The 22,971-nt window shown below is 41.1% G+C and overlaps 1 protein-coding gene across 2 annotated transcripts; it reads left to right on the plus strand.

Annotated features, from left to right (window-relative positions):
• Positions 1-2,205: 2,205 nt before the first annotated feature.
• On the plus strand, positions 2,206-22,135 carry CBX1 (chromobox 1). 2 transcript variants are annotated; one of them, XM_061143840.1, is made up of 5 exons: positions 2,206-2,432; positions 16,920-17,096; positions 17,544-17,721; positions 18,284-18,378; positions 20,674-22,135. In XM_061143840.1, exons 2-5 carry the CDS (start codon positions 16,957-16,959, stop codon positions 20,816-20,818), a joined length of 558 nt encoding a protein of 185 aa, XP_060999823.1. In that variant the 5' UTR covers positions 2,206-2,432; positions 16,920-16,956; the 3' UTR covers positions 20,819-22,135. The 2 variants fall into 2 exon arrangements, with proteins under 2 accessions (XP_060999823.1, XP_060999824.1); XM_061143841.1 differs by lacking the exon at positions 18,284-18,378 and having other exon boundaries at positions 20,674-20,817.
• Positions 22,136-22,971: the final 836 nt, after the last annotated feature.

Here is a 22,971-nt window from a genome sequence, read left to right on the forward strand (position 1 = left end):
AGTATGAGGAATTGGCGATAACAGCATTTTATGCAAGCAGGAATATGGTTTTGGAGTTAGAAATAACATCAGATCTTGATTCCAACACTTTCTTGCTTAATGCCATTGGACACGATCTGCAGCTTCTGAGACTTTTCTGCAAAATGCAAATAGCAATTCCACCTCCCAGGGTTGATGTCAGGTTTAAATAACTTTGCTTTTAACATAGCAATGTGACAATTTTTAAGAAAAAAATTATTTATTTGGCTGTGTGGGGGTCTTAGTTGCCACATGTGGATGTAGGATCTAGTTCCCTGATCAGGGATAGAACCCAGGACCCCTTCACTGGGAACATGGAGCCTTAGCTACTGCACCACCAGGAAAGTCCCCCCACGCACACTTTTTAAAGAGAGGATTAAATAGTATTAATCAAAGACTTAAGATTTGTAGAACTGGGGAAGAAGCACTCAATAATAAGTAAGTAGTAGTATAACTAAGTTTCTATCACTGAAATTATCTAAAACAAACTAATGTACTTCAGGAGAGAGTAAATAGATGAATTTTTGGATACCCAACCGAAAAATATCTCAAGAAGAACTGCCCTCTTCGCCTCTCTCATAGGTCTTTCAGCAAAACTCTTATGATATTGCTGGGCTGGGTTTCTTCTTACATTGCAGTTCTCTAGAAGCCAGTATGGGTTCTAGAATATTTCTCTAGAACCCCAGTTCTCTACCTTACCCTGTACAGTACCTGACTCAGCAAAGCTGTTATATAAATGCAGACTCCTGCTTTCTGGGGTGGAGTGCAGTAGACTCGTTTCCTTTCTCCTTTTCTTCTGATTAGAAGGATATTTGAATTCCAAGGGGGGAAAGGTCACCTTTTGGTAGAACTTCTGTTTAGATCCTAATTGGACAAGGAAATGTAGAGTAAGGGGGAGGTGGATAAACCCCACGAATGTGATGTTAAGAAAAGAGATGAAAGAAAGCTTGATCACCTCCATTTTCTTTCAAGTGGGAAAAGAACATTAGTGTGCATGCTCAGTTGCTCCTACCTGCGTGTGTGCTAGGTGGTATGCAGCACTCCAGGCTCCCCCATCCGTGGGAATCTTCAGCAAGAATACTGGAGTGGGTTGGTATTTCCTCCTCCAGGGAATCTTCCTGACCCAGGGATCCAATCCGCGTCTCCTGCATTGGCAGGGAGGTTCTTCACCACTGAACCACCTGAGAAGTGAAAGCGACAGTCGCTCAGGCTCAGTCGTTGTCAGACTCTGCAACTGCATAGATTATACAGTCCATGGAATTCTCCAGGCCAGAATACTGGAGTGGGTAGCCTTTCCCTTCTCCAGGGGATCTTCCCAACCCAGGGATCGAACCCAAGTATCCCACATTGCAGGCAGATTCTTTATCAGCAGAGCCACAAGGGAAGCCCACATACTAACCTATTTAATCATTTACTCAACAAATGTTGATTTGACTGTCTTATGCTAGGCGCTGTACTGGGCGGAGGTTTCTGCCCTAACGGGAGTGGAGTTTTGAGTCCAACAAAGAAGGCAGACACTAATTAATGACAGTAAAGTAGGGTGAACATTATGATGAGACCGAATTTCCACATGAACAGGTTTGGGGACAGCAGTCTAGCTGAAATCAAAACTACAACACTTGTCTCAAACAATAAGAAACAGGTTTTTTGCCTATTTCTGTGTGTCTTTGAGGAGGCTGGGTGAGGGAGGGGTACTCATGGATATTGAGGGTTTCGGCACTATAGCCGCCCATTCGTGCAGCCAGTGTAAGGGGGAAGTTCAGGATATCATGAATGACACCTACCAGGGGGACCTGGCTTAGCTTAGGAGGTCAGGGAAATCCTCGAAGGGGAAGTACTTTAAACTCAAAGATGAGAACTAGGAGCCTTATAGAGATCTGGTGAGAAAGCCTTATATAGGTCTGATGAGAAATATTCAAAATTTTCAAGGATATGAACTACTGTCCAAAAGTGGCTTATATTTTACACTTTTACACTGAACATCAAGGGGTTCGCTTGTAAAACCACACATTTTAGTTTGCTAGGTTGCAGCGTTCTGAACTACAGTCGATTCAGCACTAGCGGTTGAAAAATTAAAACTTCTGGAAACCCTCGCAAACTGTGCGTGGCGCCGTGGAAGGCGCGCAGCACTTCGGGTCTTGTAGTCCGGGACGGACTCCGAGTCCCATATTGCTGTGCGGCGGGTCGTCGCGCCTGCGCGGTGCGGGCGGCGGGCAGCGCAGAGTGCGAGGCTCTTTTGTTCGTCTGAGGGGAGGGCCGTTGGCAGGGGCCTGCGGTACGCCGCTTCAGTGAGGGGGCTCGACAGTGGTCACCCGGCTTGTTGCTTTTCTGGTCGCCACTCCCCCGGCCGGCCGGACAAGACCCGCCAGTAGCGCGGCACCGATTCCTCTCGGGCTTGTGGGCGCTGCTCTGAGGTGAAGAGCCCGCTAGAGGCGGGCAAGCAGGGGGATGGCGCGCGGCGGCGGCGGGAGCCCTAGATCAGGGGCCGCGGGCTCGCGGCGGAGGTTAAGAGCGGGGAGCGCGCCCGAGTCCCTCTCCCTCCCCGCGCCGAACCTTTTGCCGGGCGCAGTGGGTAGGGCGAAGAGCGCGAGAAGATGGAGAGGGCGGGGCGGCGAGTCCGGAGCCAGAGATTGAAGCGATTTGGGGTGGGCCGAGCAGTTGCGGGTCGCTCTTCGGCCTGAATAGACCAAGACAATGCTACGTGGGTTGGGTGGACGGCTGGGGGATTGGGCTGGAGAGGAAACAGTAAATTGGGAAGAGGACTGACGGGACAGCCTGGGCGCTTGAACCAGCGTAGGGAGGGTTGACGACTGCAAGACCCGAGGTTAGAAATGTAACCTGAGAATATTGGATCCAGCCAGGGCTGCGAGAGGAACTCCGCTTGCCGAGTTACGGAGCAGTAGCTTCGAGGAAATTTTAAGGGGATGGGGGGTAGGGCAGCCCAAAGTGTAGTGCTTTGGGGAGGTCTGTTGAGTAAATTGGGGAGGGGTCTAGAAGGAGGGGAGGTATTTGCCTCGTTTTGCTCGGGGACTGGGGGTAGCGAGGAGAAATTGTTTGAGTAAGTGGGCGGAGGTCCCGAGAGCTTTTCTGTGAGGCTTGCACAAGAAAAGGGAAAAACTGGCCACCGCTTGCTTCCTAGTTGATCGGCTGTAAGAATAATGTGTGAAGAAAAGATGGAACGCATTTTATTATCTTTTCCAGGTTTTCTATTGCCTTCACTCCGTGTTTCCTTTAAGGAGTTAAAAAGTCAAAGTGCAACTCTTGCTTTAATTCATAATTAATTACATAAGTTTTTATCTGGGATTGTTGCTGGTCACAAAAGGCAGTGAAATTAGAAATGTGTAGATGAGTTCATATTTAAAGAATGAAGTTAGTGAGAGATTGTGAGATGGTGTGGTAGGTTGAGAGAGAACGTGGAAAAGTTCATGAGATTGCGAGATTTTTTTCCTTAAGTTTTTTAGCCAGCTTGTCCTTGCTAGTAAATTTGAATACGAAGAGAGCGCTACTTTACCCCTTTTTCAAAACTTCAGATGAAGGTTTTTCTTGGATTGCTGTTGCATTCAGACATGTACTGGTTCGCCTCTGTTGAGGTGGCATTTACTAGAAGATCTGTTATACCAGAACCTCTGGCCGGGGGTTTAAGATACCCTTCTCAATTGTGTTAAGAATCAGGTCGGCATTTTGGAATAGTTTTAGAAGGTCCAAGATTTTGGAATGGCTGCAGGAATACAGTTGGGAAATTAGTGCCTGTGTTCCGAAGTGCTTACAGATATTTATATGGAAAGTGATACGATTGAAGAGCACATTGTTGGAATCGGCCACTCCTTGATAAAGCCTTAGGGCAGTTCAGACTTTTCAGTCCTGTACAGTTTTCTCTGTGGTGCTGTTTTCTTCATTGGCTGCTGTAGCCTAAGTTTTTTTTGTTTGTTTGTTTTTCCATTAAAAATGTAAATATCGTGTAGCTTTGTGCTTCTAGCTTCTTGATTAAAGGAGACTGAGAAAGAATACCCTATCCTGCAGTTTGACTACAGGATTCTAATATTTTTATCATCATCTAAAGAAAGGAAGCGACCATTCTATCTTCTGGTGCCCATTTTAGAGACAAGGAAAATATTTCTTTTTGAATTCACACCACTTAAAGAGAGGTGATGCATTTTTGTCATTTTCTAGTAGTTTACCAATGAAATCTTCCCTTTTTGTATACTGTCTTTGATGGTATAACAGATTTTCTGTTGTATTTGGTGAATTTTTGCATCATAGTTTATTTTTCTGAGTAGTTTTTGAAATAAGATGCTAATGGCTAGTTTATGGGTTCATGTAGGATGAGCCATGCCTCTTGTTCATCCAAGACTCTTAACATAGTTCATTCATATTGTTGAATGAATGGATAGGGCTTTGAGATCTTCCTGAGAATTCCCTGTGTTAGCAGAATGACTCAGTGTGCATTTATGTAATCAATTTGCCAGTTTTTGTTCTGTGACATTTGGCAGAGTAAAACTGTTGCCCTTGGCATTCTTGTATTAGCCTCTGTTTTTAATATACTCACCCAGGTATTAAATACAGAAAAGGTATGCAGATTGTGTAAGTGGCAGTTTTAAATACCCTAAGCCAGGACTAGGAGAGCACTCAGGATCTGGGTTTCAACCGCAAGCTATATAGTACTTTGAATATTTTCTGTTATGTAAGTATTTTGAAAATTTTGTGTCCTTTGTATGGAGCTAAGTATTTCTCAATAGCAATGTCTATTGAAAACTTGAATAGCCTTTCCAAGGTTAATTGGATAAGTTATTTGAATAAGGGCAAAATTCTGATCGTGTAAGTATTTGAGTTACTGCCTTTAAGCTTTTGTGATTTGCTGACCAAGAGAGGATGGCCTAATTTGTCTGTGAAATTGTGCCTTTCTTTAATAGCGGCTAACACATTGAAAGCTTAACAACTGGTATTTGAGAAGTTAGTGTCATTATTCTGGTTTTGTTTTGTTGTCTATGAATGCTTTGGTCTCTGCTTTTAATTCCAACTTAGTCATAATTCTGGTCTTGTTTTCTAATCACTTTTATTTCATTTTAAACTAAAAGATTTGCTTCTGGTATCATTGTGTCCTGCTAATATTTACAGATCCCTGTGGCTTATATATATATATATAGAGAGAGAGAGAGAGAGTTTTATTTACATCAGCACAATGAAAAGGAGTTAGCCAAAGTTTTGGACACATCTCAGATAAAATTCTAATTTTATTTTCACACTGATATTCTAGTCCTAGATCCCAAAATTTGAGGACAGGGATTCCTTTAAAAATGAAACTCCTGCTCACCGGGTATGTGGCACAAATTCTTGTTTTTTGCTCAGTAAAGTTTTCCATCTGGAAAGCATTTGGCTCAAAAACAGCCACAGCTCACAAATGAACTAAAAGCATTTAGAAACATGAGTCAGAAGGACTACAAAATTGAATGTTCTATACATGCCTTCACCTGCTTTTCAGTGTCTGGTAATGCTACTGATCATAATCCAATTTGTTTGGTGATCTTTCCCTGAAAAGCTAAGAGCTCTCAACCTCTGTTCCTTGGTTATCTGATTCTGAGACATCCATTCTTACTGCCCATATGGGGTTCAGCACTGTATGCCAGGTCCAGACCTACCTTTAATTGAGTGTCTGAGTAAAAATAAAAACAAAATGCTTTGGTAATTACAAGAAAAAGAGAAATAATATTTGGCTAAGTTGGGTAGACATGATGGAAGAAGTAGCATTTGCGCTAGCTCTTGAAGGATGGGTAAGATTTTGAGTTCTAGTTTTGGACAGGATAATAGCAACCCACTCCAATATTCTTGCCTGGAAAATTCCATGGACAGAAGAGCCTGGCAGGCCGCAGTCCATGGGGTCGCAAACAGCTGGACACACTGAGCATGTGCACACACACACTTCTAAATAAAGAGCAAATCTGTGCATGGAGGAAGTATGCAGGGTATGTTCAGGTTAGAGTTTTCTGTTTTGACAGGAATGTAAGATTTGTGAGGGAAGTGGGAGTATGGAATAGGTGAATCTAAAGGGTGTTAGATGTTATACTGAGGAGTTTGGCCTTTCTAAGGGAGGAGGAGGAGACTTTGCAGAAAATTTTTTAGCAGTTACCTGCTGCTTTCCTATTCAGTCTACTCCCACCCAAGATGGTTTACACCCTGCCTACCTCAGAAGTGCCTCATTGCATTTGTTAACAATAGTTCCCTGGGCTTAAATTGCCTCCCTCCAGTCCCGCTTTTCAAATGCTGTTGGAGCCTTACCTCAAATCCTGACTTTTCAAAACCTCTTTAGTCACCCTAGCTATTTATTTTTCTAAACCCCTATAATACTTTTGTGGCTACTTATCCTTGCTTATATTTCTTTTGTTAATTATTACATACTCCTCTTATTTCTTCTGTTGAAATGAAAATGAACTTCATTTGCTTTTGTACTTTTTTGTATGTTTTCAATCTTACAGTCCTAGTTCTGTGTCTTACCCTTGGGGGACTTTGGTAATTTTCCTTTGCTTCAGAAAGCCTTAGTTTCCTCATTTGTGAAATGGACTTAATAGTGTTTGTTGTGAGAGTTGAATTAAGTGCCTTTCTATGCATTAAGTGTTCTGTATTCAGTAAAAGTTATATGTTATTACTAACCCTTATGGCATTTTCAAAAGCCTGTACTGGGTCTGCAGATCCTGGTACCCTGGCCCAACAGTTCCATTTGCCTGGGTCAGAGGGGTTCCTGTGATGTGGAACTTTCAGAAGCTTTCAATGCTTTAGCAGCTGGAATGAATTGGTTACCTTTTTCCACCCAGGCTCTTAGTAAATGCTTATTGTTTTAATTTGCTTTTTTAATAGATGGTATTAAAAGCTAGTAGAGCTGTAGCCATTAACTTTTATGCTGTTAACTGACTAGGCCTTGAACCTAAGCTAGAGGCAAAAGACAGGTAAGGAAAACATGGAATGGAAAAAGGAGCTAGATGAAGAAGGAATGAAGTGGGGAGTGAAATACATGGTAATTATCATCTGGTTCTTGTCTGCTGCTCCCTCAGTCTAGCTCTTTCTACCTGGCCACACTTCTGTTCCTCAGATAAAGCAAGCTCTTCTCACCCTAGGACTTTGAACCCACTCTTCTCTAAACTTGGCGTATTTTTCTAAGTTATGCCGAGTTGTCTCTTTAAAATCTTCATTAAATTTGTTACAGTAATGCTTCTGTTTTATGTTTTGGTGGCGAAGCATGTGGAATCTTAGCTCCCTGACCAGCCCACACCCTCTGCATTGGAAGGCGAAATCTTAACCACTGCACCACTATGGAAGTCCCATTAATGTTTTCTTGCTTCTTGTCTGAGCCCTACTCTGCAGACACATGTGTGCATGCACTCCCACTCATGCTCACTTATTTGTCCACGTTAGAATATAAACTCTTAAGAGCCCAGGGGTTTTGTTTGTGGTGTTCTCCCCATTTTTCTAGTGTCTCACACATTATAGACACTCAGTAGATGATGTAGGAGTATGTTCACAGGAAGAGTTAACCTAAACCTAGTCTGGGGCTTCAAGGATGCTTCTTCTGGGGGCATTTTAGTTAAGGGACTTGTTAAGTGAGGAATGGGGCAAAGGGCAAGGTAAGCGTGATTGATAGGGTTAGATGCAGTGGTCTTCAGTTCAAATGCCTGCCGATAATGGTATGGAGGTCTGCATTTTTACATCAGTGCCAACTGTTGAGAATGACCTGGGTTAGGAGTTACCCGGGCAGGAGATGGTGGTTACCTGGAGTAGGATGGTAGTAGTGGGACTAGACAAATGTATACGTTAAAAGATACTTAAGATAAAAAATCAACAGGAGGAGAAGGAAATGGCAACCCACTCCAGTATTCTTGCTTGGAAAAGTCCATTGACAGAGGAGCTTGGCGGGCTGCAGTCCATGGGGTTACATGACTGAGCATGTGTGCACGAGGGTAGAGGGAGATGGGTTGGTAGCAATAAACTGGTAGAACTAAAAAAAAAAAAATCAACAGGATTTAGTAAGAGACCAGATACAGAGTATGAATAGAGAGAAATCAATGTCATAATTTTGTCCTGAACTCAGTAAAAGCTACATGAATTCTTAGACCATTCATTTAATTGAGTAATTGACCTTTTTAAAAAGTATATCTGTAAAATCAGAGCCTGAAATCATAATCTCTGAAGTTTATTATAGAACTTTACCATATAAATCATTAAAACTGACTTTTGGTATTTATGTAGTTTCTTCAGAAATCTTAAAATTCCTTTTGCAAATAATTCTGTTGAAATTTTCCATTGTTTGTATCCAGAATTTACTTCTTTTCCTCACCTGTCTATTTTCATAGGAAGATAGATTCCTTTTGCCATTTACTACAAGGTCTTTATTTTTCTGCCTGGATGAGATAAAGAAAATAAGGAATATCTACACTTCAGGCATATGAAATGTGATTTCTCAGTTTCTGGCAGCTCTTCTCTCTCAAGTCTTCCAGAAATGAGATCTTGGTTTCTGTTTTGTAATTACTGGTCATTCTTATCAGTCAGACCTGAGTCCTTCTTGAGTGTGTTCTGGAGCTGCTCTGATGTGTTGAAAAACCTAGCCATGAATTTCAGCCATATACATAGGGGGGAAAAATGGTATTTTCTCACCAAGTTCCCATTGCACTGGATTTCAGAGTTATTCTCATGCTTAATGCAGTAAATAATTAATGAAGTAGGACATAGGTGCAAATATGTAAATAGATAATGAATGCCAGAAGGTCATAAAAAGCTCACCCCAGAGGAATTCCATGGAGTTATTACACCTGTTTCACAGATGAGGAAACTGAGTTTGCAGTAAATATACATAATGCCTATAGGCATAGTTTTGAGAGATCAAGAGCAGGAAAGATATGCTTCTGGTGGTCATACTGCTAGCTTTCATCTGGTTAGAGGAATTATAAGGAGTCTTCAAGCAGTACTCTTCCAGTTTCATTACTAGGAGAAAAAAGGTCTAGAGTGAATGCTGTTGAATATGATACAGAGGTTTTGTTTTCAAGAACATCAGTTATCACTTACTGTTCCAGTCTCATTCTAAATGGACTGGAATAATGGGCTTTATGGAGAAAGTAAAATGTTCACCTACCTTTTCGCTAAGTATAAGAATTGATTTATGTTTGCAATAATTATGTAATTTTACTAAGGAATGTAGTTCCTGTCAATCCTCTTGTAGCAGTGACTTTTTTCTGAGGATGTGCGTCAGATCGCCTAAGGAGCTTTTAAAGATGAGATGCCGTGATCAAAGCAACACTGTTTGCAATAATAAAAAATAGGAAACAACCCAAATTTTCATCACTAGGTGAATGGTTAGAGTATGGTGTGTCCATACGATATGGAATACTGTGCAGCTTAAGAATGGAGATCTTTATGGAACAATGTCAGAGATACATTATATTAAAAGGCAAATTATAGAACTGTAATATCTATTTTCACATATGTACATCTGGGTCAGTTTACATGTAGAAGGACAAAGAGAGGTCTTGAGGAAGGAAACTTTGATTTCCTACATTAAGTAATTTTGTAATAGAATATGAATATATATGTTATATTACAATTAGGAAAACAAAATATTTTAAGAAATACTACATATACTCTATTTTTTGACTCACTGGATGTAGACTTCTGTATTTATATATTTCATAGGTGAGTCTTTTTCTCATTTAGGTGAAAGTTCTCTGCTCAAGGTCTGCTTTCCTGTGAATTCTTTCTTAATATAGATGGTCACCTCACCAGACCAGTGTGTTTTACCTTAGCATTTACTGAAAACGCCCTACTGGTCTGGTTTCAGAGGTCTGTAGATGTTACCTTGTCCTCCCATCTGGAGTTTGACCTTTCTGAAAGCTGGCAAGAAATCAGCTTGGAAGTTCTGGGGTAGCCCTTTATAATTCATGTATGTGATGGCAAGCAGGAGCTATGCTCACATTGTCTTCTCAGATCCTTATACCTTTTCACTCAGACTTCACTTTATTGTGTTTTGAAGATAATTGAATTTTTTACAAATTGAAGGTTTACAAGGTAAAAGTTTATGGCAACCCTGTGTTGAGGAAGTCTATCAATGCCATTTTTCCCACAGCATCTGCTCACTTTATGTCTCTGTGTCACATTCTGGCAATTCTCTCAATACTTCAAACGTTTCATTACTGTTAAATTTGTTTTAGTGATCTGTGACCAGTGATCTTTTTTTTTTTTTCCCAGTGATCTTTGATACTACTATTGTAATTGTTTTTGGGTGCCACAAACCATGCCCATTTAAGACAGCAGAACTTAATCTGCTAGCTGTTCCAGTCTCTCTTCCTCTCTCCAGGCCTCCTTATTCCTTGAAATTAGGCCATTTAATAACACTACAATGCCCTCTAAGTATTCAAGTGAGAGGAAAAGTTGTGTCACTCACTTTAGAGGCTAAAAACTATTAAGTTTAATGAGGAAGGCATGTTAAAAGCCGAAGGCCAAAGATAGGCACTGGTTAGCCAAGTTATGAATGCAAAGGAAGTTTCTGAAGGAAATTAAAAGTGCTACTCCAGTGAACACATGAATGATAAAACAAAACAGCCTTTTGCTCATATGTAGAAAGTTTTAATGGTCTGGATAGAAGATTAAACCAGTTACAGCATTTCCTTAAGGCAAAGTCTAATCCAGAGGAGGCCCTAACTCCTCGTTTCTATGAAAGCCTCACAAGGTAAGGTAGCTGCAGAAAAGTCAGCAGAGGTTGGTTAGTAAGATTTAAAGAAAGAAGCTGTCTTCGTAACTTAAAAGTGCAAGGTGATGCAAGTGGTGCAAGTGCTGATATAGAAGGTACAGCAAGTTATCTAGAAGATCTAGCTAAAACAATTAATGAAGTTGGCTACAGTAAACAACATATTTTCCGTGTAGATGAAACAACCTTCTATTGGAAGAAGATGCCGTCTAGGACTTTGTCATAGCAAGAGAGGAGAAGTCAATACCTGGCTTCAAAGGACAGGCTGACTCTATAGGGGCTAATATGGCTGGTGACTTTCAGTTGAAGCCAGTGCTCATTCACCATTCCAAAAATCTTAGGGCCCTTAAAAATCTACTCTGACTGTGTTCTATAAATGGAATAACAAAACCTGGATGACAGCACATCTGTTTACAACACAGTTTACAACATGGCTCCCAAAGCTGCTTTTTTTGGTCTTAGCACTGGTATGGTACTTTCCTTATATCCCTTTTTTCCAGACTATTCTGTTTTCCAGTTTCAGACAAAAACTCTTCAGCTTTTTCTGTTGCCCAGTGCATCTCCTTAACAATAACTTTATCATTTTATTTTATTTTTTATTTTATTTTATTTTAACTTTATCATTTTAAATCTTAATTTGTTCCACATGGGAAAACTAATACTTGATGTGAAAAGATCTGCTGCACACAATAAAGTTACATTATTTTAAGCCCACTGTTGAGGCCTGCTGCTCAGGAAAAAAGATTCTTTTCAAAATATTACTGCTTATTGATAATACACTTGGTCACCCAAGATCTCTAATGGAGATGTAAAAGATTAATGTTGTTTTCATGCCTGCAAACACAGCATCATTCTGCAGCTGGTGGATCAAGGAGTCATTTTGACTTTCAAGTCTTAATTATTTAAGAAATACATTTTGTGAGGCTATAACGGCCATAGATAGTGACTCCTCTGATAGATCTGGGGAAAGAAAATTGAAAACCTTCTGGAAAGGATTCACCATTCTAGATACCATTAAGAACATTCGTGGTTCATTGGAAGAGGTCAAAATATCAACACTAATAGGAATTTGGAAGAAGTTAATTCCTGACCCTTATGGATGAGCTTGAGGAGTTCAAGACTTTAGTGAAGGAAATGCACATATAGTGGAAATAGCAAGAGAATTGGATTTAGAAGTGGAGTCTGAAGAGTAAATTGCTGCAATCTCCCATCCAAGTACTAACCAGGCCCGACCCTGCTTAGCTTCCGAGATAAGACTAGATCGGGCGCGTTCAGGGTGGTATGGCCGTAGACTAAATTGCTGCAATCTCAAAATCAACTGATGAAGAGTTGCTTCCTATGATCCCTGGGTTGGGAAGAACCCCTGGAGGAGGAAATGGCAACCCATTCTCCTAGCAGTGTTCTTGCCAGGAAAATCCCATGGACAGAGGAGCCTGGCGGGCTGCTGTCCATGGGGTTACAAAGAGTCGGACGTGACTGAAACAACTGAGCACACAGCACTTGTCAGTTTAAAAGATTCAGAAGACTCCTGGGGCCCTAAAAACCAAAACTTTGTCACAGTGATGATTTAATTAACAGCTGTTGTTCATTCGCTAAGTTGCGACCCCATGGATGCAGCACACCAGGCTCCTCTGTCCTCTACCATCTCCCAGAGTCTGCTCAAATTCATGTCCACTGAGTCAGTGATGCTATCTAACCATCTCTTCCTCAGCTGCCCTCTTCTTTTGCCTTCAGTCTTTCCCAGCATGAGGGTCTTTTCAAATGAGTCTGCTCTCCACATCAGCAGACTCACTGGAAAAGACCAAGTAGTTTTTAAACACCTATACATATTCCAAGGTCTTCACTGAAAGAAATCACTGTCAGTCACTTCCTTATTTACTGATGACAAATTGTAGAGAGGATCAAGTCAGACCTTTAGATCCTTTCCTAGTACAGACTGGAGGGAAATCTCCCTGTAAGTATGTTGTTGTTTGGTCCAGCTCCTAGATCTGTGTGTGTGGCAGGGTGATTAGCCCAGCCCTGCTAGGAGATGTGCATACTGAAGTGCTATAATTTTATTAATTGTGTGACCTTGGGAGGTTTATTTCCTGTAAATCTTTGTGTTATCTCTGAGTTGTCAATGACATCTGAATGGCTTATTTTATAGGATGATTTCAAAGATCAAATGAGTTGTGGTAGCACATTAACTGTAAAGTGCAATATAAATGTGAGGTATTATTTTTCTAGGCATTTTAAATGTGGCAGATCAGACTTCCCTGGTGGCCCAGTGGTTCAGAATCCGCCTGCCAAAGCAGGACACATGGGGTCGATCCCTGCTTTGGGAAGATCCCACGTGCCTTGGGACAGCTAAGCCTGTGCACCACAACTACTGATGTCTGCCCTCTATAGAGACCAGCCATCCCCAGCTACTGAAGCCCCGGTGCCCTAGAGCCCATACTCTTGCAACAAGAGAAGCCACTGCAATGAGAAACCTGTGCACCGAAACTAGAGAGTAGCCCCCACTCTCTGCAACTAGAGAAAGCCTGCGTGCAGCAGTGTAGACCCAGCCCAGACAAAATTAAAAAGAATTTTTTTAATGTGGCAGATCCAGTTAAATATTTAGGTAAAAATTGTAGCACTTAACTGATCATAGGTATTTTTGTCTGAAACATTGTGATGAGCCTTAAGACTTGTCCACAGACTCAGATTTCTGAGTTAATTTAGAGCTATTCACCTGTGTGTACACATTATGACGTTCTGGTATATATCTTGACCCTTTGTTCATTGATTTTGGCACTTTTTATGCTATAATTTGGTTGCCAGGATATTTAGAGAGAGGCAAATAGAATTGACTAATGGCATTTTTCCATTGTGCTGCTACTCTGATCTGAGTTACTTTGAAATTTCCTTGCCAAGCAATTCCAATTCAGAGCCCTCCTTCCAGATGTTACTGCTGGTATTTGGAGACTGCCGTATTCAAGGAGAGGGGATTTCTCTTGACATCAGTTTGGAAAGTATATGCAAATGACTGGTCTGTCGTAATATTTAAGGGAGATCTTGGCTTGTCTGACTTCCCTGGTGGCTCAGACGGTAAAGAGTCTGCCCACAATGCGAAAGACCCAAGTTCGATCCTTGAGTCAGGAAGATTCCCTAGAGAAGGAAATGGCAATTCACTCCAGTATTCTGGAAAATCCCGGTATTCTGGAAAATCCCACGGATGGAGAACCCTGGAGGGCTACAGTCTGTGGGGTCACAAAGAGTTGGACACGACTGAGCAACTGACACCTTCACTTTGGCTTGTCTGAAAGTGCTTGGTTTTGTGGGAAGAGTGAGTTGTGTATTTAATCCACTTCTCTACTGACTTTGACAAATGGCTTATTCAGGACCCCAGAGATGTACCAATAAATAAGGAAAAAACTCACATTGGGAAGCCTGGCTGAGAATCTCCAATATAAAGAATCTAACCTGGAGACAGGTGCTGGGATGAGCTAGTTAAGAAAACTCAAGACAGAAGTGGAGGTGTTTTCTACATTCTTCACTTCTCATTTGAGTTGCTCTTAGGACAATGAGTTAAGTGAGTAAGCGGAAAGTCAAGAAGTCTCACTCCAGATTTCCCAGTAGCTAGAGATGAGGTAGAAACTGTCATTATTTTGTAGTAGCAGGACTTTTTGTAAGACAAATACAGCTATTAATGTAGACAACACAGATAAATAGCTCTTTAATTCTGAAGCCACAGTGATGAGACTGCTTTTTCTTTACTTTCTTTAATTGTTTAGAAAAAGGTTAGGGAACAGTTACTGGTTTATTTTTTTTTTTTCAGTTACTGTTTTAGAGTTGCCTATAAACCACTGTTTTCTTTCTGTCTGTTTAGAAAGAGAGTGGCTTCTAATTTCTGAGTCCAAACTAATGTAGGGAGTTGTGGTACCCTTTGTTATTGAAAGGGTCAATTTATTTTTCTCTGCACTTTAACCAAAGACTGATGATAAATCCTGCAAAGAGTAGCACTTGTTCTTGGGAGCAGCTATTACTGCAGCACTTATCCTAAAGAAAAATTAGATTTGTTTTCTTTCCTGATAAAATAACACTTATCATGGCAATTAGAATTCTGAAAACCTGAAAATACTTCCCTCCAAGAAGAAGAAACAGCCTTTGAATCAGAGGCATAGTAGCCAATAATTAGCCAAAGCCGACATTCAATGCATTGATTAGTCTGTTCAGTAACAGAAGAAAAGGAAAACTCATGTGGCACTAAAACAGAGGGGTTGGGGAGGGGAGGAAAGCAAAATCTTTGGTAAAAGAAGAGGAACGAGCAATGTAAATAAAGAGGAGGAGTCAGCATAGATGAGTGTGTGAGCTGTGTGGACAGGGGCATTGGGTGTTGCCATAGACCGCACTAAAAGCACTTCAGAAAACTTCATGTGAAGAAGTTCAGAATGCCTTTAAGGAAGAGGTTATCTTTATTTTTAATTGGCAAACATGAGGTTTCTGGAAAACAGGGACCATTACTTACTCTCTAGAATCTCCAGTCTCCAGCAATGTCTAAAATTTTCTAGCAGCCAACCAAATGTTTGTTGTTTCACTAGTCCGAATTGCTCATATGTACCGAAATGAGAATATCTCAGAATGTAAACTAACTCAATATCTGTAGATACTGTAATTGATTCACAATGGTGAATCTGATTTTTATGTAAGATTTATTTCATATAGTCTATAGATGAGCTCTTTCTAAATATATTCTGTCCACATGCCAGTTTAAAAATATGTAAAAGTGTTTATACTTTCACTCAGTAAGACTCCTTTCCCAAGGATGCTAGAAATAAGCAGTTTAACCCCCAAATTGGCACTGCCTTAAATACAAACATGAAACATGGTAGTAACCACTTTCCTGTCTTGGATCATCTGCCATAGTTGACTCTATAGTTCCTGCTGGTAGCTGATCTATCAGTTTGTAGATTTCAGCCAGTTTTGTAGATCTGTTTTATTGTATTAGTATCTTATGGCGCCACCTACTGACACAGTTGTAGGCTTTATGCCTGCTACTGCTGCTGTTAAGTTGCTTCAGCCGTGTCCGACTCTGTGCAACCCCATAGACGGCAGCTCAGTGCCTACCCAGCAGTTAGAAGAGTTGTACAAAGGACCAAAGAGAACAGCTTTGTAGGGGACTGGAAAAACCCTTGGAGGTTACTGTGTGTGTGTGCTAAGTCGCTTCAGTTGTGTCTGACTCTTTGCAACCTGTGGACTGTAGCCCGCCAGGCTCCTCTGTCCATAGGATTCTCCAGGCAAGAATACCAGAGTGGGTTGCCATGCCCTCCTCCAGGGGATCTTCTCAACCCAGGGATCGAACCCATGTCTCTTATGTCTCCTGTGTTGGCAGGTGGGTTCTTTACCACTAGCACCACCTGGGAAGCCCTAGAGGTTACCTAGCCTGATGATATATTATACAAAAAAATACAGGTGTTGTTACCTGTGATATCTTTTTTCCCATACTTACTTCCAAATTCATTAGAGAATCTCATGGTCATTCTGGGGTTTTTATGAATCTTTCTCAGAAATAAAAAGAATAAAAACTTAACAAATGAGAATTAATGGTGGCATTCTTAGAAAAGAAAAACCACATAAAAAGTCTTAAGGGAACTCCAATGAGATGATGCTTAACAATGCAGAAGAATTGTATATATTATATATGCATATACAGAAGGAAAAATTAAACTAGATGTCTAATAAATAGGATAAGCCATTTCCCATAGAAAAAATCCAAGTCGAATACTTTGGTGAAATTGAAAAACATTCAGAGAATAGGAGAAAATATGGATCAGCGGGTTATATATATTTTAGGTTTGATGTATAGACCTGATTTTTGGGAAGGTTGCTTTTCTTTCAAATTAATGTAATACTTTAGATATCACAAGTAGAGAAGTACTGGGAGTTATTTTTAAACTTAGAATGAGTATCAAAGTTTTAAGTGGATGTGTAGGCATAAAGAAGCTTTGCAGTGAGATTAGTTGGAGCTGTTTTAGAAAACTAACTTTCTAGTTCAGCATAATCAGAAAACTCTTGGGTATTGAATATGAATAGGCATAACATTTAATAACAGCATCGTGCCCTATTAAAGTCATTTTTTATATCCCTGGTTTTCTTATCCACATATTCCCGTAAGAAGAGTGCCCTAATGTCCTTTTTATTTCCTTTATCATTTTAGCAGCGTCATCCTTTATACCAGAAAGCTGGCGGGCACTATGGGGAAAAAACAAAACAAGAAGAAAGTGGAGGAGGTGCTAGAAGAAGAGGAGGAAGAGTACGTGGTGGAGAAAGTCCTAGACCGCCGAGTGGTGAAGGGCAAAGTGGAGTACCTGCTGAAGTGGAAGGGGTTCTCAGAGTGAGTGTCTCTGCCCGGAGGGGCTGTGCACCCGGCCCCCAGCTGCTTCTCGGGAGGCTGACCATGTGCAGGACAGGGCACGGGGTGCTCTGATGGTACATTGTGACTTTGGCTTGGCCTCCATGGCTTATAGTCCAGTTAGGAACATGATCTACATGTACTAAATGCTATCATGCGTGACCAGTTTCTGATGAACAGTTTTGTGTGTGGCTTAAGACTGATGGAAGTTTGCGAAGAGAAAGTAAACTTTCTTTTGAAGGAGGCAGCTTTCAATTTGTGTTAATACTAAAAAGCCCCCTACCACCTCCCAAGAAATTTGAGCTTTGTTGAGTTCTTGGTCTTGGACAGAATCTAGTTCTTTTCCAAGGACAGCAGCCCTTGTCCTCCTGTGCCTCTCGGTGGTGTGAGTGTGTACTAACTTTGTGACTCGTGTGCCTCTGGTTTCAGTGAGGATAACACATGGGAACCAGAAGAGAACCTGGATTGCCCTGACCTCATTGCTGAGTTTCTGCAGTCACAGAAAACAGCACACGAGACAGATAAATCAGAGGGAGGCAAGCGCAAAGCTGATTCTGATTCGGAAGATAAGGGGGAGGAGAGCAAACCAAAGAAGAAGAAAGAAGAGGTAAGACTTGAAGTAAGAATTTTTACTAGCCCAGAATTCATGCTGCTGTCAAAGAAGCTGACAGCCAGATAATTTCAGCACCTTTTTCTGCTGCTGCTTGGCTCTCAGTCCTTTTGCAGTCCTAGATAGGCTAATGCTTTAAAAATGTCTGTGGGGTGTGTGTGGGGGGTCTCTCATGAAGCCACATAAACTCACATCTGAGGTTTAAGAACAAGTAAGTGCAAAGGTATTAATTTGTGTGAGGAGATGCTGTGAATGTTTTAATCATTTCAGGCTTTAATCCATTCAGTACCATAAAGTAAGGTACCTTTTGAGGGTGAAGAAACAATTGTGAACATTTATTTGGCTTGAGATGAATGTCCCTTTTTACACATGGGGAAACCTCAAGCACATCAAAACTTGATGGAATAATCACTCTGATTCTAAAAGGCTTGTGACTTAGAGCCAAAGAATTGGTGAAATGTTGGCAGAAGGATTTGATTACATTATCATCAGAACAGGAGTAGCTCTAGTCTGGAGAACAATCCCATACAGTTAAAATTGTTCCATCTGGTTTTTACAGTCAGAAAAGCCACGAGGCTTTGCCCGGGGTTTGGAACCAGAGCGGATTATTGGAGCTACAGACTCCAGTGGAGAACTCATGTTCCTAATGAAATGGTGAGTCTGCCAGTGGCTCTGTGTGGTGGTGGTTTTTTTTCTTCCCCTCATCTGTTCCATGCCAAAGGAAAAGAGGTAGACCTTGGAAATTCTACTTGCCCAGGTATGAAATCTTTAAGATGGCATAGTCCTTCAATAGTTACCCTTGGCCTGACTGCCAGCCTGGTCTCATGAGTTACAGGTAGGGCCCTTAGGATTCTCAGATTTTTGCCCCCCACCCCTTTTTTTTTTTTTTGTAGGAGGTGGGAGAAAATGTAGAGTGGAGAGGTGTATACAGGAAGAAATAACATTTTACTTCTGTAATAAAGGTGGGGGGAATGAAATGTGATTGAACCATCCTCCCTTTCCACCACTTTCTTAATAGAGATCGGGCTAGCCCCAGGATCAGAAATTCTGTTAACTTCTCATGGTTAGGAAAGAATTTCTGAAGCTCTTTCTTTGTCCTGGTTAGATCCTTTCCAGTTGGTGCAAATTTTCAATTGCAAAGTCTGCCAGCAGGGGTCAGCAAGGCCCCTTCACTAAGCGCAGAGAAGCCTGCTTTTTTTCCACTATAACCAGTGGTAGTAGTACTCCATGAAACATCTTAATGAAAGCAGTTGTCCTGAGACTCTTAAGAACAATAATTAACCCAAAGTTCTCTATCCAAAAAGGAATACTTGCTTCTCTTTTTCTTGCTTGCTGGAAATGCTTGTTCTCCTCTCCCCAAAATGGAGCTCAAATCACTGCCTTTATTTATTTTTTTTATTTTATTTTTTTTTTTAAATCACTGCCTTTAAAATATAAATTAGGAGTGAATAATTCTAAGCCTGTGCCAAGGAAGCATTATTCTAGGGACTTTATCCTTTTATCAGTCTAGAATCTTCTTGGAAACTTGTATCTATACTGATTTCTCTCCTTCAGAAGGTGGCAAGAGAGGCCTAACTTGGAACACTGAAAGTCAGTGTTATAGCTGGCTAAACCTCTTATTTATTTCCCATGCATTCCCTAGGTGTTTACTGAACCTGACCTTCTTTTAGCTTATTTATTGCTGGCCTGTAGGAGAAAAGTTCATTTTTAAGGTGCTGCATATGGGGGAAAAGAATTAATATCAGGAGTTACTCAGTCCATTTATGATATACTTTTGTGTGGCTGTATGTGACCAATCTGAGTAATGGTAGCACTTCCTTATTGCTTGACATTACATCCCTTTGGTTGACTCACTAGTATGTGTAAAGATTATAGCTGAATGTAATTGCAAGTTAAGATTGGATGTTGATTATAAAACCAACTTCATTTTAAAGTTATTTCTCCTGGAGAATGGAGATATTTGTTCATTTCCCTAAGTAGCTATTTTTCTGTGCAGTGAAATGACTGAACAGTTACCTCAGAGGCTGTTGTTGAATTGTCAGCAAGGGCTAGGCTGCTTCAGGCTCCCATACTGCTATACTTCTTTTCCCTCCCATTCTCTTACCTGTTGTTCAAAAACATACTTTCCTGGCTTACTCTTCCCTGGGTCGGTGGGGCTGTGTGGCTTAGGTATACATGTTGCTGGGGTTCCAGAAGTTTGGTGTGGTGCCTCATCAGAGACCCCCTCTTACATGTATCTGTCTGCTGCCTGCCCTGTGCTATTGCTTTCATCTAGGATGTTCCTAGTGACCTGAAGAGAGAGCTTATGCCTAAGTCCCTTGTAATATGTATGTGGTTTTCAATTTTTGAGAACATTTTAAAATTCAGAAAAATATAGAAAATTACATAACAGTCCCTTTATTTTCTACCTCCCAGTTTTGAAGCACCATTTCAAAGCACCTGGGAGTTGTGGCCTATCTGTGTGCGCATGGTATTTGGTAGTGTTAAACAGTGTGATTATGAGTCAGCAAGAAAGTCTCCACCTGCATTGGCTCTGACCAGAGCCAGATTGGTATTAAATCTTATTACCCAACATGGTATTAAGTCCTGTTACCAGGCCAGGATCTCTCCATGGGCTTTTAGTAGCTGGGATATGGCTTTGGAGGAATATGGCAGCCTCTCTTACTCCTTCAGAGAATCTGAGAGTGTCATGTTTTTTATGTGTTGGGGTGTTCAGAGGTTCCCAGGGGTTCAGAGTTAGCTTTTGAGAAAGAGGGTATTTTCAACAGGAGAAGATATCCGAGGATATTATTTGGCTAAAAGCTACTAGTACATGATGCCTACCCCATGTTATCATCCTTCCTGGCCTGTCTTCTGGAATTAGTAGTTTTAAAGCCCAGTCTCTTGGGAGACCCATGTTAGGAGACCACCAGTACTGGTCTCAAAGTCTCTCTGTGCTTTGTTCCACAGGAAGAACTCTGATGAGGCTGACCTGGTTCCCGCCAAGGAGGCCAATGTCAAGTGCCCGCAGGTTGTCATATCCTTCTATGAGGAAAGGCTGACGTGGCATTCTTACCCCTCAGAGGATGATGACAAAAAAGATGATAAGAATTAACTTTCTTGAATACCAGCCCCTGTCACATCTGACTGTGGGTTTCAAGTGGGGAAAGAAGGAGTTCTACTTGTCTTGACACCATAAAGGTGGCTTGAGAAGATGTCCTTTGAAGAGCCAGTATAGTTTCTGTGCCCTACAGCAGCCCAAGTGCTTTAAAGCCGTTCCATGCTGTATAGTTTGCACACCCATCCCGGTGGAGGGGAAGGAGGGTCAGTGTTTCAAGGCAACCCGTTCTGAACTTTGCTTAAAAAAAAGCAAAGGGCCTTCTATGAAGGACAAAACGCAGAATGGGATGTGGGAGAGCAAGAGATACTGTAAATCTTCAAAGAGCATCTCCACAACCCACACAGCCTTCTTCCCGATAGTGTTAACTCTGCATTTTTACAGCGTAGCATGTGTGTAGTTTTTGGCTATTACTGGTGTATTATTTGGGGTGGGTGGGGTGGGGTGGGAAAGAAGGGAGATGGGTTAGGATCATTTTTGTTAAAATTTGGGGAAATGGTGAAACAAAAGAAAGACCAACTAATGATAATTGGGTTCTGTGTCCAGAATATTGTATCCTTTCAAAAAATGTCATTGGCAACCTAAATGAGGACTGTGAGAGACTGTTTAAAAGCTGTGAATGCCTGAAACTTAGAAGCCAAGGTATTCCCTGCCTGAGCTTAATGCTGTTCCCAACAAAGGACTAAGAAGCTACCAAAGCTGCCATTTGGGGGATGGAAACTGGTTGAGGAGGAAAAGTCTTATTGGAGTGTATACACAGGCAGATCATTCTGTCTTAGAGGTGCTACTTATGAAACTGACAAGAAGACCCTTTCTTTTCCTATTGTGAAGTTACCAATATCAGCTTCTCCATCCAAGCCACTGGTGAAGTATTTAGGGAAGGGCAGAGAGTGGTATAGGAGGTAAGTGAGTAGGGAAAGACAAGGGCCGGTGCTTATAGGGTGGAAAACTCTTGGAGCCTCTGTTTTTTGAACTTTGAAACCATTGGTGGCAGGGTTCAGTCACTGACAGCACAAGTTCAAGAGTTGAATGATTTCAAAAGCCCTGGTCTCAGGAGAAGATTTAATTTTCATACTGGGGCAGTGGTTCACTTTAAAACAAAACAAATTTTTTAATCCTAAGAATTAACTAAAATCCAAAACGCTGTCTTGAGTCATGAGATCCATCAGTTGTTGACATCGTCTTGACCTGCATCTAGAACTCCATTGTAATTTTTAGGCGTGTGATAGGTTTTTGTGAAAACTTTTGTTTAAATGTAAACTTCATATCAACACTGTCAGTTTTTTGTCTTAATAAAACTATATAGATTTATAATCCTTGATTTTTGTCTTGTCTTGCTAGAAACTCTCCTTGCCTTTTACTATTTTAGAGATTGAGCCTCTCTGGGAACAACCTGCATACTTGAATGGTTTTATTCTAAGTACTATAGGCTTGAAAATCTGGTATCTGGTGTGAGTCTTTTGAGTGGTCTCACCATATTAATTTAGTATTTACTGAGCATTTACAATTTTTACAGAGATTACAGATTGTCACGTCATCCTGTCTTCATACTGCTCAAAATGTGTTTAGCAGTCTGTGACCTGGTAGCAGTTCCAAACTATGATACGTTTGGAAACAGATTTGGGGGTTAGCTTTAGATCCTGACTGTTATCATAGATTTGTATGACCTTAGCTAAAGCCAACTTCTCTAGACTTTTCAGGTATTGGTCCTGTGATTGATCAGTGAATTAAAATGTCATCCATTTTCTTAACATCATTTTCTGCCTGTAACTCCAGAGCCCAAACAGAACTAGATTCTTTTTTTTGGCTGCGCTGGGTCTTTGTTTCTTTGTGTGGGCTTTCTCTAGTTGGGGCGAGCAGGGACTACTCTTTGCAGCACACTGGCTTCTCATTGCTAGGGGCTTCTCTTGTTGAGAGCACAGGCTCTAAGTACACAGGCTGCAGTAGCTACAGCATGCAGACTCAGTAGTTGGGGTGTGCAGCCTTTATTAGAACATGGACTCAGAACTTGTAGTGCACAGGCTTAAGTTACTCTGTGGCATGTGGAATCTTCTGGATCATCCACTGCACCACCAGGCAAGTCCCAGGACTGGATTCTTCAGTTACAAAAGGGGAAATAGGATTTCCACTGAGATCAATTCAGCTCTACT

Source organism: Dama dama, chromosome 5, assembly GCF_033118175.1.
Source record: "Dama dama isolate Ldn47 chromosome 5, ASM3311817v1, whole genome shotgun sequence".
Classification (NCBI taxonomy): Eukaryota; Metazoa; Chordata; class Mammalia; order Artiodactyla; family Cervidae; genus Dama; species Dama dama.

Coding starts and splice junctions, on each gene's coding strand:
- CBX1 (XM_061143840.1), top strand. CDS start 16,957: ATGGGGAAAAAACAAAACAAGAAGAAAGTGGAGGAGGTGCTAGAAGAA. Junction 17,097..17,543: donor AAGTGGAAGGGGTTCTCAGA/GTGAGTGTCTCT, acceptor CTCTGGTTTCAG/TGAGGATAACACATGGGAAC. Junction 17,722..18,283: donor CAAAGAAGAAGAAAGAAGAG/GTAAGACTTGAA, acceptor TGGTTTTTACAG/TCAGAAAAGCCACGAGGCTT.